The sequence below is a fragment of the Mchenga conophoros genome, linkage group LG10 (genome assembly GCF_057382185.1).
Source record: "Mchenga conophoros isolate Kocher_MC1m ecotype Shallow Benthic linkage group LG10, M_conophoros_male_GT1.1, whole genome shotgun sequence".
Classification (NCBI taxonomy): Eukaryota; Metazoa; Chordata; class Actinopteri; order Cichliformes; family Cichlidae; genus Mchenga; species Mchenga conophoros.
Window position 1 is genome coordinate 16,242,662 of NC_140535.1, and position 17,307 is coordinate 16,259,968.

Here is a 17,307-nt window from a genome sequence, read left to right on the forward strand (position 1 = left end):
ACTCAGAAGGTTGATAGATGGATCTCCCAGTGGGTGGATGTGTCAGATTATCCTTGGGCAATATACTAAACCCTGAGCTGCCCCTGACGCATCCATCATAGCGTGAATGTGCATGAGAACGTTAGATAAGACCAAGACCTTTGGCCTAGTAAGTAAGCGTAAACACACTGGGGCATAGGGTATTATGAGGTAAGAAAGCTGGGACAGAACCCTTGAAGGATCCTAGGCTAAATCAGGACTGATGTGATTATACTGTCTTCCAGGCATTGGACAAAAACCTGGCAGCGGTGTTGAATTGTTTTTGGTTCAGGTAGGTGAAAATGTTGTTAGAGTAAACAAGGTGTGGTGATTCAAAACTATTTCTATGTCTTTGAAAGAGAAACTATTAGTATTTTTTGAGAATTCGCTAAGATAATAAAAAAATGATTGCACAAACTTTGCTGTTGATTAGCAGAGTTAGTTTTACCATTTGCACAAGGGACGTTCAGTGGTAGAAAATGACATGACACCCAGAGAAGGTAGCATTAAAATTGAAAAAGACACCATGACTGTGAATAATACTTTTAATGTAGAGTGTGTATAAGGAAATAAAATTGGCACCAGATCCTTGGGGATATGTAAGAGATTCAAATGTGGATAAATAGTAGTGCTCTGTTATCAGATGTGTTAACGTCTGAGCTATAGGCTATATTGCACATTTTTAGTTCAGGTCCTGGATTTCTGAAGCGATCAACATGTTCAAATATAAATCATGATTTATGGTAAATGAGTGTTTTTAAATAGGGTATGTTCCCTTTTTGTCATGAGCCTGGGTCTTTTGACCCAGCGTTTTGAGTTTTAATTTATTTTAATGTTTATATTGTATGTTTAAGTTCATTAGGTTGGCGAAGGTTATTTGTTTATTAGATCCCCTTTGTGTTTTCTACCACTGTATTTAAGTTTCCCTCTCCCTTCATGTGTTTCGTGCCTAGTGTCTTTTGTTGTCAAGTTTGTGTTGTCATGTCTGCGTCTCATGTTTCCTGTTTTATTTTGAAGGTCTATGTCCTATGTCAGTATAGTCAGCTTGTTATGTCAGGTTAGTGTCAGCTGTTTCCCCATGTGTTTCCACTTCCCCTCATCACCCTTGTGTGTATTCTGTTCATTCGTTGTCAGGTCGTCTGTTGTTCCATGCCACCTTTCCAGGGCCTTTCCATGTTCAAGGTTTTGTTCTTTGTTCAGTAGTTAATTTTCCCAGTTTAGTTCTATTTAGGTTCTTTCCTGTGTGCCTCTATGTTTTATGTTTGTACTTTTAGTTTTGTTTTTTTTGTTTTTTTAAATCAGCCATATTAAATGGCTCGCTTTTTGTGAATATTCACGTTTTCTTCCTCGTTCTCTGTGTCTGCATTTTTGGTCCTCTACGTCACTCCATACAGTCTGCCTCCACCAGACCGTGACACTTTTAGAGTTTCTATCATCACACCTATGGGAAAAATACCACCCTCTCCATAAAACAAACAAAACAAATACCACCCCCCCACCCGATGTTCATATACCTGCATATGGACATCAAGTCAAATGATTTGTGTTAAAATAGTTGGCCACAAGCAGTGATGCCAATTATTTTGAAGTTGAGTAGAATTTGTTGTAATGTTCTAACATGACAGATTAAAAAATTAATTAAATCATTTATGAAGTGAGATCACTTATCAGAATTCTTTTTGTATTTTTTTTTTATCCTAATTACTTTTTATTTTCTTTAGTCTTGAATATACACTCGATAAACTACTGATGGCGAGAAAATGCAGGCTGACTTACACAGCAACACTGATGCTGCTTTTAATAACCTGGAAGGAGAGCACGTATTGCAATGGGCTTACAGGTTGGTCCCAGACGTTTTTCATGTACTTAGACTTTGCTTGATAGAAATGACACAAACGGAAGCTTCTCCTTTATTATGAAAGGTTTTTAAATATGGCCCTCTGCCACTGGAGAATGTTCTAACATGACAGATACCAATAAATGAAAATGGGTGAGGTGCTTTTAGGCAGTTCTTTACACTTGCCAAGTTGGGAAATAACGCAATACCTTGTCTTCTGTCAAGTCTTTACCTTCAGGCATTTTTCCCACTTCAAGGCAATTTCCCTGCAATAAACAGCAAATAAATAGTTCATGTATACAAATAAAAAACTTGTGAGATTGAATCCCTTCTGAAAGATGCAGTACGGCCTCAGATGCATGGCGTGGATCTCATGGTTGTGAAGAATTTGGACCCAAAATGCAGACTCCAGACAGGTTTAAATGAGCAAAAACCAAGCCTTTATTTACATGAGGCCACAAGTCTAGTCGGTGAAAGAAACTAGGAAACATATAAGGGGCCCACTCTAACAGACAAGCAGTACATAATAACGAACAAGGAAAACCGAGGGCTTAAATACACATGATGTAATCAGGGAACGAGACACAGCTGCTGAAAACAAGGCGCAGGTGAACAAAATCAATTGACGATCAAGAGGGGAAGCAGAAATGAACATAATGCACATGAGATGAGAGACTCAAAATAAAACAGGAAGCCAAAACAATGAGACGGAGACTAAGACACAAACTTGACAGACCAAAGTAAACACAAAGACAAAACTGACTAAACATGGGTGACATAACAGAAGCACAGACTAGGCACAGGGAAGTGAAAACTACAACAAAATCAATGAAGAGAAGGCAATGTGAATAAATCCACAAATTTACATGAAAAAACAAGGAACTGTATCACAATAGTAGTGTTTCACTACTATTGTAGTATTAAAGAAGTTTCTTTACAGTACGCAGTAACTTCAAGACCCAGTTTATCTGTTATGTCACAGTGTAATTTGGTGGTTTACTTGCTAATGCTCCCACTCATCTGTGTATACATTGTGCTCATCTGACAGCAGTATGAAAAGAGGAAGATCACAGACAAGATTCATGGATGTAGTGAAAGAGAACATGCAGTTTGTGGCTGCTGATGATGTACGAGGTCTTGCTTAATCATGCTTAATCATGCAAATTGACTGGAGAGGCTGAGGTCTACATGAGGAAGTGCCTTGTACTTTCGAAATGCCTTAACAGCCTTAAACTCTACAGCGACGGGATGCTGTCATTGCCCATCCCTGGCCTGGTAGAAGAGTTTAAATGTGCAAAAGTGAGGCTGGAGACGTCACTCGTGGACTCCTGAGAGCCCATAGTGGGAGGTGGTGCTCCCAACCAGCAACAGGGAGAAAGTGGATCCCAGTCACAGCTACAGGCCGAATCTGCTCTTCTCCATCATGATGTGGTGGGTCACGTCCAACAGGGCAGAGGAGGATTTTATCTTGGAGCAGTAACACATCTCTGGCAACAGGCATCTGTAACTGAACAATGAGCAATGGTGCGTTGACGGGAGGAAGCAGCCAGACGTGCTGGGCAAGCAGGGTCGCCGGATGAATTGGGAGTGTGTTGAAAAGAGAAAACTCACATGGAGTGAAATCTGGGGATGGAGTCTAATAGGCAGGAATAAGACATTCCTCAAAGTAACCAAGCCTCAAGACTTTCTGCACTAGAAACAATGCAATATCAGGGATTTGTAACATCTAGTTGTTTTATTGAATGAGATTGTGGGACAGAAAACTGTTTAAGATGTAGGGAAATAAATATAAGTATGTATAATGTATGCCATTTGGCAAGCACTGCTGGCCATGCATTCACTGTCAAAATGTTAATTTTGTTGTTTAAGCTAAACATAGAATTTTGGTAATGGCAATGACAGGAGCATTAATCAAATGACTTTCTTATAAATTTCTTCTTGGTTATACTATTTTCTGTTAACCCCCCTATCTCTGTCTGTCTCTCTCTCTCACACACACACACACACACACACACACACACACACGTAAAGAACCCAACCCCAAACTGTGTGCCATCTTGTAAATTCCATACAGGTACTTTTGACTGCTTCTTTAATTGTCACTGGTCATGAGCCACATGTTTTAAAGTGGTATAGATTTTACTTCCACCCCCTTCTTGAGCCAACCCCCCCTCCCCCAAACCCTTCCATTTTCCCAGCAGTATTACGCTTGCTTGGCTACTGTTACCTCCCAAAAATTGAAAATATAGAATAAAACAAACAAATAAACAAAATAGAAACCAATGGTCCAAAAACAAAAGATGTTTATGATTAAATACTATTAAAAGTTCACTGTATTATTATTATTATTATTATTATTATTATTATTATTATTATTAGTGTTTAGTTTGTAACTTTAGAATTTTACTAATTTAAAAAAAACACATTAAATACTAAATATCACCACAATAAGACCACTTGTACAAAATAGTATTTTGTACAAAAAAAACAAAACAAAAAAACAAAAACTTGGTGAGGTGATCAGGATAAGTAATTTTTGTGGGGGGGAAAACCTCTATGTATGTTATGTCTTTCTTTCTTTTCTGTATTGCGCTTTGTAGACGGTCCCTGCACACTCGTCTCACATCCAAGTGCTCACAGAGACCAGTCATTGTTAGCCCAGGTTGGAAAAGGATTCGCTTTAATTAAAATAAACTTTGACATGTAAAGTGAAGCCATACGGATCCTTAGGTTTTATTCTCTCCCCCCTTCCTGCCGCGCGTAATGAGTACCTTTTAATCTCTATCAAAATGTTACATACAGGTTCAATCTAATCGTTTTACAGACTCCTCCCTATCTGTGTTTACTTTGCACTTCCACTGAAGAGAATCTTCATTTTGATATTATTACTTACAGTAATCAGCCGCTGTTTATTATTCAATTGTTTCCTCACTTGTAGTCTTAAACTTTCCTAATCGGGGAGGCTACAAATGCATCAGTCCACCCACGCCGTGCCAGTCTGCTGTGCTCTGCCCGAACCTGCTGCAGCAGGAAAACAGCGCTCTTAGCCAACGATCACGTAAGTATTAATCTGGACATTTGTGTTTATTTTACTTTTATTCACGACATTTAAAAAATTAAATCATTTATGAAGTGAGATCACTTATCAGAATTCTTTTTGTATTTTTTTTTTTATCCTAATTAATTTTTATTTTCTTTAGTCTTGAATATACACTCGATAAACTACTGATGGCGAGAAAATGCAGGCTGACTTACACAGCAACACTGATGCTGCTTTTAATAACCTGGAAGGAGAGCACGTATTGCAATGGGCTTACAGGTTGGTCCCAGACGTTTTTCATGTACTTAGACTTTGCTTGATAGAAATGACACAAACGGAAGCTTCTCCTTTATTATGAAATGTTTTTAAATATGGCCCTCTGCCACTGGAGTTCTGAGGAAAGAGCCTATCCTGCAATATGATGCAGAAGGAGATTTATTTTTACATTTGGCAGCAGTTTGTTGAGATATTCCACTGGATACTGTTGATATAAAAGAAGCTTTTTTTTTTTCCATAAACACAAACTCTACAAATATTTGTTTCCTTTACAGTGAGTCCTCCGAAGAACCTTGTAATAACAGACCCGGGGCATCTTGGACAACTGGAGATTACATGGAATCCCCCAGACAGCTTGCCTAACGTGACAGAGTGCTCAGTACGATATCAGCTGGAGTACAACACCTACCGGGAGAGCTGGGCTGTAAGTGCTTAGTCTTTTTATCAGATCTTACACTGAAGCGCATAACCTGCCTGAACTCCTCCCAGAATGATTTTCTCAAGAACATGACCTGCTCTGGTAATGGGCCAATTAATAGCCGTAATTACAAGCAATAAAATGTTTACTTGAAATGATATCTTAAGTGACTTTACAGTATAAAAGCACCTCAGCAGGACTGTAACTCTGCAGAGATCACAAACATACAGCCTCTTAAAGCTGCTTCATCATGATGGGATTCGTGTCTCTGTAATTTTAAACCCAAATTTGTGGGGATTTTCTAATTGCACTTCCACGTATTTATGCCCAAGCATCTATGTCTAAACAAGATAAAAACAGAACATATTCTTGATACTTTTTCCAATTAATGTGGGTGAGGCAATGCTGTTAGTTATGTCTCAGTAACAATTAGTATGACGCACTGATCATTATCTTACAATGAGTGAAAGAACGAGCTTATCTGCGCCTATGATAACTGTGCCTGATAATGAGACGTGTCTAGACAACTATGCAAAGCTCTTTTATATCCTTTAAACGGCTCAAGTAAAATATGAAACAGCAGATATAATGTGACTTACTAAAAATTGATGCATAAGTTGTGTTTTTGTTGTTGTTGTTGTTTTGTTTGTTTTTTTTACACAAGCCTCAGTAATACGGTAAAAGTTTTGTGGGAGAAAACTGTCTACACATCTTTGTTAAATGAAATAAGAAAAAAACTCAGTAGATCAGGAAACTTTGGCATGTAGTAACTCATTTGTGCTTTTGCAGAGCATCAGGACAAGTAAAAGGACCTACACCGCTCAGTTTGACCTGATGAAAGATGTTAGAGTGAGAATCTACACCTTGCTGAGTGGGACCTGCACCAACGATACTATGATCAAGAGCACAGACTACACTGAAGTCATCCAGAAATCTCCCAGCACAGGTCAGCCTTCCAAGGCTTATAAGATTTGTGATTACAGAAAAGGAGTATTAGTAAGATCATAGCTAATTTGATTCTTTTCTTTCTTCATGTTTAGGTGTTTTGGGTACTGAAGTCCTGGATTTTAAATGTGTATTCCACAACATGGAGTACACAGAGTGCCAGTGGAGAAGAAGTGAAAAGATACCAGACAACTCCCTGCAAAAGCTATATTTCTGGTATGTCTGCCATGTCAGAGCTTTGTTGGCTCGTGTTGTGGTCCATAACAAAATATTCCACTATCATTTGGAACGGCTAATGACATAATCAGCTTGTTTAATTTTTCCTGAGACAAATCTGTCCACTTTCTCTAATATTTGATGAGATTTCTATTCACCAGTTAACAAGATATGAAAAAGGGCAGTACATCAAAAAAAATGGTGTAATAACTAAAGTGATTGTAAAACCTGCTTCTTTTCATAATGTGTGCTGTTTTCATCACTGTTTAATTGTTAATGAGGCTTACGTTCATAAAAGAACACCACAAAACAAAGAACAGCTCCAGTTAATTTCCTCCGGAGAATAAAAGGAGAAAACAATCCAGTTGTCTTCTTCCACTGATGAGCGGAAGAAAACTGGGCAACACTTTTATGTGCATAGTGTTTAATGAGAATAAATCTTGTTAAGGCACATACCCACGCAATTATCTGGAAACTGCAGCGAAAACATTTAAGATCACTTCACGCTGAAATGCATCTTTTACTTTTCTTAGTGGGAAGGATTTCCTCAGTACTGAGTTACTCATGTCTTTTGCTGATTAAGATTTGATGTTGTCACATTATGTAAAGCAGGATGTGGATACAGAAGCTTATCTGATCTGTTTGTTCTGCAGGCACAAAGAACTTGGACAGGCTGAGGAATGCCCAAAGTACAAGACATCAGGCGGTGTCACGATAGGGTGCACATTTGCAGATGTACCGCTTCCTGTATTCACTGATATCAACTTCTGTTTAAATGGAAGCTCTCCTGAGGGGCCACTAAAACCAACGTTTGCCTCCCTGCAAATCCAGAACCATGGTAAATACATTTCCTGCTCCAGTTTTGACTCACCGCTTGCTCAACTTTGATTTGACCGAGATCCGCAACATCTGTAATACCTCCTTGCATGCTATCACAATTGCTGATTTTGTTTTCCTGTGTTCTTGATGCATTTATGCAGTGAAGTGTGCAGCCACAAAAAAACTGCATCTGCAAACAGGTCCTGACAAGTTTGAACTACACTGGGAACATCCAGATGGAAAGGTTCCTGGCCACTGTCTAGAATATGAGGTGGAACACACTCAAGAAGGACCTGATGGAAAAAAACCATCGGTATGGTTTATACAACATGTGCTTTGTTATTAATATTATTTTTAACTCTAAGGCAAATCTGTATCACAAGAGCATTTTCCCTTCCACCTTGCTGTGCAAAGAGTCTTTAGATTTGGTTTGAGTGGGTTTGTGGGGATGTAAAAGTGGGGAACGCATTGCATAAAAACAAGTAAACACAGGATTTGAGATTGTAAACATTCAGGGAAGAGCTTTGTGTCTCAAACTGCAAAAAATCCACCTTAAAAATTCACGTTCTCACTTTGTCTTTATTTCTAGAAATGCTCCAATCATTTCTGTGCAAAAGCTTAATTGCATTAATATTTATTTAGATTTGAGTCTTCTTTAACTGAAAAAATGAATCAAGTCATAAGTCATTCATGGTGTTTGCCACTGCTATCAGCTGTCTGTAGCTATTAGCACATTCCTGATGTTTTGAATGACTTGACAGGTCATGGTACTTCATTCCCACTCACCTGAATCTAATTGGTGTCACACTTGACTTTAACACAATAATAGAGCAAAACCACTAAAATACCTCAAGATCACTGGTCTTAACACAGCAACCTAGACAAAACATAAAGGTGGGAGAACATTTTATTTCTGACATTTTTCCTTTGTTGTACATCCAGACATTCCACTTTACACCTGTATAAAAAAAAAAATTAACTAACTTGTTTGTTTTAGCTGTGCACGCTTTATTAAACATGCAAACTTTTTCATTCATCAAATATCTTTTTATTGAAAGGAATGCCTTAACATTACTTCAGGCACTGTGGCTTTGGGCAGCTAATAACAAAGCTGCTAACAATTTGACTTTGTGGTTTTATAGACCTTTAAAAAGTGGAAACTATTAGAGTCTGTGGTTTTGCTTTACTATGCAATTATTTTTTTTTAATCCCACAGTAAAAGGTCAAGAAAAAAATGATGGATGTGTTTTAAAGTAAATAGAACAATAAAAAAATAAGTAAAAACTCAAATTTTAAAACAAATCCTCATGACCATCACTGAGTGGAGATTAATGAGGTTACAAAGGGAATTTAAGTGTACCATGAAGTACAAAATAAAATAGGGTTACGAGTCTTTGAGACGCAGCTGAAAGCTGTCTGCTTGACAAAGCAGTGTAGCCTTAATTGGTCAGATGCCCAGTGCTTAAGCTTGGGTATGAGCCCAGAACTCTGCATTAAAGACCCAGTACTTACAAGAAGTGTAAATCTGGTTTTCCAGATCAAAAACAGCTGCTTAACACTGTTAGACAGCAAAGTGGTGAGTGAGTTAAACTGTCATAAAACCGAAATGAAGATGACGAAACTCATCAAAACTTAAGTACTTTTTGGGTCTGTTAACTCTGTTGTTGTAGTAATTATTTACTTTATCTTTTTCATTGACAGACAAAATCTCTGCCAGGAGGGCGGACAAGCCTGAGTTTGTCCATCGACATCAACAAGACCCACTGCTTCAGGGTTCGGTCTAAGGTGCATAAGTACTGTGCGAGCACGAGCTACTGGAGTGACTGGAGCCATCCAGTATGCCAACCAGGTAAGAATGTTTCGCACAAAAACGTCTTATTTTTTGGCTCTCTGGAGTACTGGATGTTTTCAGGTTTTCATTTAAAAACCATATAATTTCTTCTTTTGACACAAAAAAGCCATTCTTTTTTTGATGAGTTTGTAACTGATATTGGGAAGTGGCACTCTTGGTTTCCTAGGGCAGTAGGAATATTTATCAAAATACAATCAACTAATCAAAATACAAAAAGCCAAAGCTAAAAAAAAACACCCCAAAACAAATACAAGCAAAGAACACCCCCCCATTAAACATAACAAAAGCCAAAAGCTTGGAACTGCCTGTTTTGGAAAAAATAAAGACATTTATACTAAAAAAAACAAAAGATTAGGCGCCAGTTTGGCTCGGTGCTTTGAGCAGTCGGCCACATGCCACACGGCTGACAGCGGCCAGTCCGGGTTCGGGTCAGACCCACGGCCCTTTGCAGCGTGTCTTTCCCCTTCTCTCTCTGCCCCTCCTTTCCAGCTACTACATGATGTTGGATAACACAAAGTGATTAGTTGACCGATTCAGCATTAAGGCTTTAAATTCCTGAGTGTTACTTTTCATCTCATATTCCTAAGCGATCTGTTCAAAGTGTGTTTCCTGTAAGTAAAGGATTTACAAACTAAGCTGTAAAGCATTTCTTTTGTTAGCAACAAGTCCTGCTAAACCCTCATAGTAGTCTCGTTGATTTCAAGCTGGAAGATCCTGACGCCACCAAGAAATAGTAAGTTTTAAGATTATCTCATTCAAGCATGCAGTACACTTCAATTTATGTCAATACAACCAATGTAGCGAAATATGCATAACAATGTTCTGATTTCTTCTTTTTCTTGCTTTTTGTAGCCACCGATGTTGCCACGATTGGAAAGTCCCCTGAAGGAAAAGCTGAAGGATCATTTTCATCCAGGCTCGGCACAATATTTTATAACATGTTGGACAAATTAATGTTGCAAAAGTATTAATCCAATGTCCAAAATCCAAAACACAAAAAAGAACATCTCCAGTCTAATCCAATGAAAGACGGAATATTAGAATTTATGTAGATTGTTGCGTTAATTTTCTGTGTAATTCTTTTTTCTTTCTGTTGTGAATGTAATGATTGATATCTCAACATAGCAACAGGTTGTAAATAAAATGCATCTTGTAAGATGTAACATTTTTCTACATCTGAAAGGCACTTTAAGGCCAGAGCGGTGGTGTACAATGTGGAGGATCAGTTGTGTCCCAAACTTTTTATTGTGGCCTCTATAAAGTAAATAGTCGCTGAACCATGCCATAAAACGGACCTTCCCTTGTCCTGTTTTAAATCATTTCAACTGCTACTTAGAAACATTTGTTCAGACTATGATTGTAAGCATTAGTATGCAGGATACGATTGTATTTTTGGCCTATGAAGTTTCACAGAATAAAATTTTTTATTGGTGTGCTCGTGTGAGTCTTTCATTGAGATCCAGTTGGTTGGTTTAGACCAGGGGTGGGCAACTCCAGGCCTCGAGGGTCCTGCAGGTTTTAGATATCACCCTGGGTCAACACACCTGAGTCAAATGATGAGTTCATTACCAGGCAAGACATGTTGAGGACATCATTTAACCATTTAATAAGGCCTGGAGTTGGTTTAGACAAAGACATCAGACTTTCTAGTATAGTGCTATTACTACTACTCTCATTGTACTACTACTACAACAACTTCTGATAATTATGCTTTTCAACAGAAAAGTCCATTTATTTCCCGCTAATCCAGTCACGGGTAGGCAGGAGGTGGGGCTAAAGCCTATCCCAACTCTCATAGTCCACCAGTCCATTACAGCAAGCAACAAGAAATTTAAAATTTGGACAATGCATGGAGAACGTGTTCTGTCTGCAAACCGTGCAAATACAGATCTTATATATTGGACAGTTTGTTTGTGCTGATTCGTAGTTATACAGATTTCAGTTGACCTCACTTTATAGCGTTTTGTTGATGTGTTTCATCGAAGATGAGCAGCTGTTCTCCAACCTGATTTTACTTTTGTGTGCTTATTATAGAGCAGAAAGACGTGACACCTGAACCAGATGCCATATGGGATGCCATACCTGTCTACATTTACATCGCTGTTGCCATTATTGCACTGCTAGTGCTGTCTCTGTGTGCGTGGGCAATGTTCAAACTGTAAGTATATTCACACCCATTACAAAATGTGCCAACATGCAGATAAAAAGCAAACAGAGCACTAAGCTGTCCTTTGGATCTCAGGAAGAAACCAGTGCAAGAGAAAAAAGTGGAGTCTCTGCTTACATCCCTGTTTGCCAGGCGTCCCCTTCTTGGTCCCACACAAGCCTAAAAAGGCAAGAAAAGCTGTACCTTCCTCCGACGCAAAGAGGACCTCATAAATATTTTACTGTTGCACTCCTCCTCAGTCATTGTTTAGGTTCTGTAGTTTCAAAAGGCACAATGAAGCACTCAAAGATGGCATAGCATGCAGACAGTGAGATTGTAATCACATGTTTCAGAAGATATTACATTTAGACTGAAGGTCATAGTTTGTCTGTGTTTGTATTATATCATATAACTACATATTATTCCAATATACTATATTTTTTGTATTTTTGTGTATACCTTTCTATATAAATGTTTGAACTGGCCTGTTAACTGGACTGCTTCACTGTACCAGAAAGTATCCTATCGTTGTTTACTTTTTAGCTATGACATTTGCCTATTTGTTAAGGGAGGAGAACTTACTTTGGGATTACGTTTTTTAAATATGTTTTTTTACTACTTATGATTTCTTATCTGGTTCATTTCGCATGGATTTGTATTGATGTTGTGGAGAAATAACGTTTTTAGTGAAATCTGTTTGTCGTTTACCTCATGCCTCAATTCTTGCCAGTCAGCTCACACAATAAAGACTGTTTTTGTTTTTGTGTAAAGTGTAAAATATGTGTTTCATAAATGTTAAATGGATTTCAACAAAGTTATTACTAAATACTTGGAGTCAAGGAACTTTGCTGACACCTATGGATGAATTAAATGGAGAAATTGAACCAGTTAGTTGTTTCAAATGCCACATGTCTTTGCCAGTTTTAATCCCCCCCCGTTTTTGGAGGCTTGAACTTTATCCAAACTAACCTGCCAAACAATGTTACATCTATTTCTGTGCAACCCTTGCCAAACACCATTTATTGTATTAAATCATAGAGTTGATCCAATTTTTATGACATTGAAAGTGCTTTTTGGCTGCCATCCATTTAGTCCAAATAAATAATGAATGTTTACATTTTTAAATTAATGGATCACATATATCTTTTTGATTTCTGATCCTGTTGGGGTTGGTGGGTTTTAGAAAGCAATAGAACATATACTATAAAATTAGGCTATCAAGTTGGTGTTGAGTGTTATTCTTACCAGCTTTTATATGTTAAAGCATATTTTATGGAATAATAGTGCTTGTAATGAATGTATTTTATGCTCTTATTTGGGTTTGATGTATTTCATTATGTGCTTAATTCTAATTAAAATAAAGAATAATGTTCAAGGTCTCTTCTTTACATCTTCGCATTAAAAAAATATAAACTAAAAAAAGAGAAAAGGGATTTTCTGTTTTAACAGAATGTAAGTTTGTAGGAAGCAAACACATACTCCATTTTTTTTTTTTCATTGGCAAAGATTACTGGGGCGCACTGGAGAACGCTTTGTTCACTCCAGATCGCAAATAAGTGTGAGACGTGGTTTTGCAGAGAAGCTACATAGTTTATTAATGAATACTGAGTGAGTATAGTAACGCAGCCAACGAGTTATGAGTTATTCAGGACAAGGGTGAGGCTTCAGCTGAAACTGATAACATCAGCTCAACTTTCTGAACCTCATTCAACTTATCATGGGCCTCCCAGCAACGCCAAAGAACAAACAAGCATTCAGGTAGAACAATAAAATACTGTATGAACATTAATACAGTATACAGATAACCTTGTCTTTCCATCATCTGTGTCATCATGCATTCTTGGATATTCATTCATTCATTCATTTTTTAACTGCTTATCATGGGGGATAGATGGTGGTGGTGGTAATCCAACAGAAATAATGATAATAATCAATGTCGCATGTTTTGTACATGCTTGTGCAGTGTACTCTGTAAGCCAACCTCAGCATAGTCAACAACATACCACTCTTGTAATATAAATTATGAATATCTTAATTTTTTCATCATGTATCCATCACAGTTGTATCTGGAAAACAAAATAGGATTTGGGCAATAGGATGTAAGGTGGGTAAAATCTCCTGAGGGACCTGACGGAAAAGAATCATCGGAATGGTTTATACAACACATACCTTGTTATTTTTGTTTTAAACACTAAGGCAAATCTGTACCAGAAGAGCATTTTCCCCCAGCAAGCTTGCTGTGCAAAGAGTCTTTAGATTTGGTTTGAGTGGGTTTGTGTGGATGTAACAGTGGGAAAAGCACTGTAGAAAAATAAATAACCACACACTTCTAACTTTACCTCTATTTCTAGAAATGCTCTAATCATTTCTGTGCAAAAGGTATTTATTTGGATTTGATTGTTTTTTAACTTGAAATATTAATTTCAAGTCATAACTCATTCACTGTGCTTGTCAGTACTGTCATCTGTCTGTAGCTATTAGGACATTCCTGATGTTCTGAATGACTTGGCTGGTCGTGGTACTTCATTCCCACTCAGCTGAATCTGATTGATGTGTTAAAGTCAAGCAGGACACCAAATAGAGCAAAACCACTAAAATACCTCAAGATCATTGACGTGGCAACCTACACAAAACATAAAGGCGGGGGAATATTTTATTTCTGACATTTTACTTCCAGATGCTCCTCGTTACAGCTGTATAAAAAAATAAACTAACTTGTTTGTTTTAGCTGTGCATGCACATAAAGTGCGTATACATAAAGCATATGTTTATGCATGAGGACTGCCCAGCCTGCTCAGACTGCCTATACTCCCCCAGCTCCCACATTGTGTTTTGATCTTTTGTTTGTTTTCATTTTCCTGTTTGTTCGTGCTCCAATCTGATTTAATTTTATTTTTTTACCCATCCAAACAAAAAAAAGGGCCTGGAGCCTATCCCAGCTGGGAAAGGGACTGGTCTACTGGAAGCTTTTGTTTAGTTAACAGAAATTATGATAGTGATCATGATGACTGAAAATTATTGCTGCAAGTTTTATAAACCACTTCTGCAGTGTAGTTGTTAAGTGAACCTCAGCAAACTCCACTTTTGTAATATTCATATTTTGTAATATGAAAGTGCTGATGTGATTTTATCATCATATAATTATATGGCCCTTTCAAGAACAAAAGTCAGAAAGTGTTTCATAATCAAAACTAAACCAAAATCTTGGGAGGGCAGAATCTCAAAAGCTTAATCTCCTTTTTCTTTAACCTGGACCAAGATACAACCACCAAGTACTGAGCAGATGATTTCAGAGACGTAGTGATTACGAATTGATATAGTACTTTACTAATATAGGGAAACAGCTGACCTTGAATAGCCCTAAAATGATCAACGAAATCTTGAATTGAACACTGAACCTTATGGAGAGGCAGTGTCAGTTCAATTCATATTGTGGTAAATCACAACATGAGTCACCTCAAGGCGCTTTACACTGTAAACAAACCCTACAATAATACAAGAAATCCCCGACAGTCTATGACTCACTATGAGCAAGGACTTAGTGACAGTGAGAAGGAAGAAACCTGTTATGTGGGACCTTTCAGAAGACTGGGTGAGAAGCATTTGCAAGTGATCTGGGGATGATTTGCTCAGACAACAGAATAAAAAAATTAAAATAATGATGGTGGGATGAAGTGTAAGCATGTATTATGTTATGACCCAAGATCATGTGGGTTGTGTGTGCGCGTGTTTATGTGGCATGGAAGATTGGATAATGGATTGATCAATCAGCACTTAACCACCAAATGAGAGCCACCTGGCCCCTCTCTCATGGCCTCCACCACCCAACAGCCTGTGCTCGGAATTGTTATGCTGTGTGTCTCTGACACAAATTGGTATGTTATTAAGTATAAAATCATATGTAAACATTACTGTGTTAGGGTTGGTGTTAGTGTTAACCCTACAAACATAATGCATAAAAAAAAAGCATACCTAAACTGTGAACACTGGGGATAGAGACACTGGATCTGGGAGAGCCGGAGGGAAGGTGACTCAGCATCCTGGCAATGAACAGGTGTAATTAGGGAAGTGGATACTGCTGGGAACACAACAGGGATAAATCAGGAATAACACTTAACAGAATGCAATGAGATGAAGTACTCTCACAATAAAACAATGGGTGACAGAACACGGAAACCATAAATAAGACAAGACTGACTAAACACAGACTTGACAGGAGAGGATGAAACACTGGGGGGAACTAAACTCTAAAGTAATTTGGAACATGGATGAGTACACAAAATAATACAGACATTACACAACCCAAATATCTCACATTAAATAAACAAAAAACTGGAAAGCCCGTAAAACTCAAGACTGGGTCAGCTGACCCGGGACCACGACAGCCTTCAGATGAACCATCGATCCAGGTGACAGACGTTACTATAAACGAGCGACTCAGGCGCATTTACAGTGTCCCAATCTTTAAAAATCCTCAGTCAAAAGAAAGGAATTAGCTTCTCACTCTAAATGAGCAAATCAAAATAGTCTTCCATCACTTCTGGACACTAGTGTGACTCACTGAGTTGAGCAACTCATATTCTAAAGGTCCACTGCAGAGGCCAAGTTTGAATCAGGCATTTCCTCTCTTTCCCCTGATCTTTCAGTCTGAATTTAATCTGGATCTTTTTATGGTTAAAGTTCTTGCCCTTTATTATTCACAAATGTAACCATTGTCAGCAGGTACTTCGTGCATCACAGTAGACCTAATATTTCCTTCCCTTCTAGTCTCATTGACACAGCAACCTTGGACCCAGAGTAAGCATTTCTAAGAGCTTATCAAAAACAGGAGTGTTGGAATATACTGAATATAATGGGGAGGCATTTGTAGCAAAGCACAACATTAGCACAAGGTGTATGTGACAAATATGAAATCAGCGATAAGAAGTTTGGATTGACTGCCAAAAGGTTAACAGTACAAGAGTACATAACCCAGAATAAATATCAAAATATTGAAAAGCCCAAATAAATGCACTGAACATCAACCTGAAAATGGAAAAAGGTCTAAATAGGTGAGGAACAAGCACAGGAGCAAAGCACAAAAGACTTTTTATGCTGTCAGATTCCTCCCAGCAAACAGAGACCAGATATATTCAGCATCAGCTTTCAGCAGAAGCAGAAGTGTTACCAAAAAGAACCAAAATGTTACCAGTGATACATTTCAGCAATACAGGCATTCCCAGTGTTGCCTAAACCTTTATATTAATGAGACAAGGCTTTTGGTGCTTTTGCAAACTCACATTTACACAGACTAAATGTGACTTTGCTAATCTGTCAAATGCTGCCTGCACTCTCTTCAGGGGGTCTGACCATGTGCCCATGTTCACCACCATGCCATCCTAATAAAATGCAGCCCACACACCACTTTGTTCTCGGGCTGCATTACACTGTCTAACCAGCATGATGCTGTAAGAATATATGTTTTGACAGGGTTACAAAAACACAAATGCTGCTCTTCTTCTTGAAAGGGCAACCTGCCAAGAGCAAAACCACAATTTTTACCATCCCTATTTAGTCAACACAATCTTCCTTCCTTGGTAGGGGAAAAGAATCTGGTTTTGTTAATATTTTTTGCCTTAGATGCCCTGTACTGATTTTACTAAGTGAACACATGTTTAAATTCTAAAAATACAAGGGAAGGCCCAATTAGAGGAAGTACCCACAGCAATACTAATTTAAACATATATGCTACCTGCTTCAA

The 17,307-nt window shown here is 38.0% G+C and overlaps 1 protein-coding gene across 4 annotated transcripts; it reads left to right on the forward strand.

Moving 5' to 3' along the window:
- Positions 1-204: 204 nt before the first annotated feature.
- il13ra2 (interleukin 13 receptor, alpha 2) lies at positions 205-12,942 on the forward strand. 4 transcript variants are annotated; one of them, XM_085288854.1, is made up of 11 exons: positions 205-310; positions 4,794-4,913; positions 5,056-5,174; positions 5,447-5,595; positions 6,379-6,535; positions 6,630-6,750; positions 7,404-7,588; positions 7,731-7,882; positions 9,271-9,418; positions 11,456-11,579; positions 11,664-12,942. In XM_085288854.1, exons 3-11 carry the CDS (start codon positions 5,084-5,086, stop codon positions 11,749-11,751), a joined length of 1,215 nt encoding a protein of 404 aa, XP_085144980.1. In that variant the 5' UTR covers positions 205-310; positions 4,794-4,913; positions 5,056-5,083; the 3' UTR covers positions 11,752-12,942. The 4 variants fall into 4 exon arrangements, with proteins under 4 accessions (XP_085144980.1, XP_085144983.1, XP_085144981.1 ...); XM_085288857.1 differs by lacking the exons at positions 11,456-11,579; positions 11,664-12,942 and adding exons at positions 10,081-10,154; positions 10,274-11,357; XM_085288856.1 differs by lacking the exon at positions 205-310 and adding an exon at positions 4,502-4,517.
- The last annotated feature ends 4,365 nt before the right edge of the window (positions 12,943-17,307 follow it).

Coding starts and splice junctions, on each gene's coding strand:
- il13ra2 (XM_085288854.1), top strand. CDS start 5,084: ATGGCGAGAAAATGCAGGCTGACTTACACAGCAACACTGATGCTGCTT. Junction 5,596..6,378: donor CCTACCGGGAGAGCTGGGCT/GTAAGTGCTTAG, acceptor GTGCTTTTGCAG/AGCATCAGGACAAGTAAAAG. Junction 7,883..9,270: donor CTGATGGAAAAAAACCATCG/GTATGGTTTATA, acceptor TTTCATTGACAG/ACAAAATCTCTGCCAGGAGG.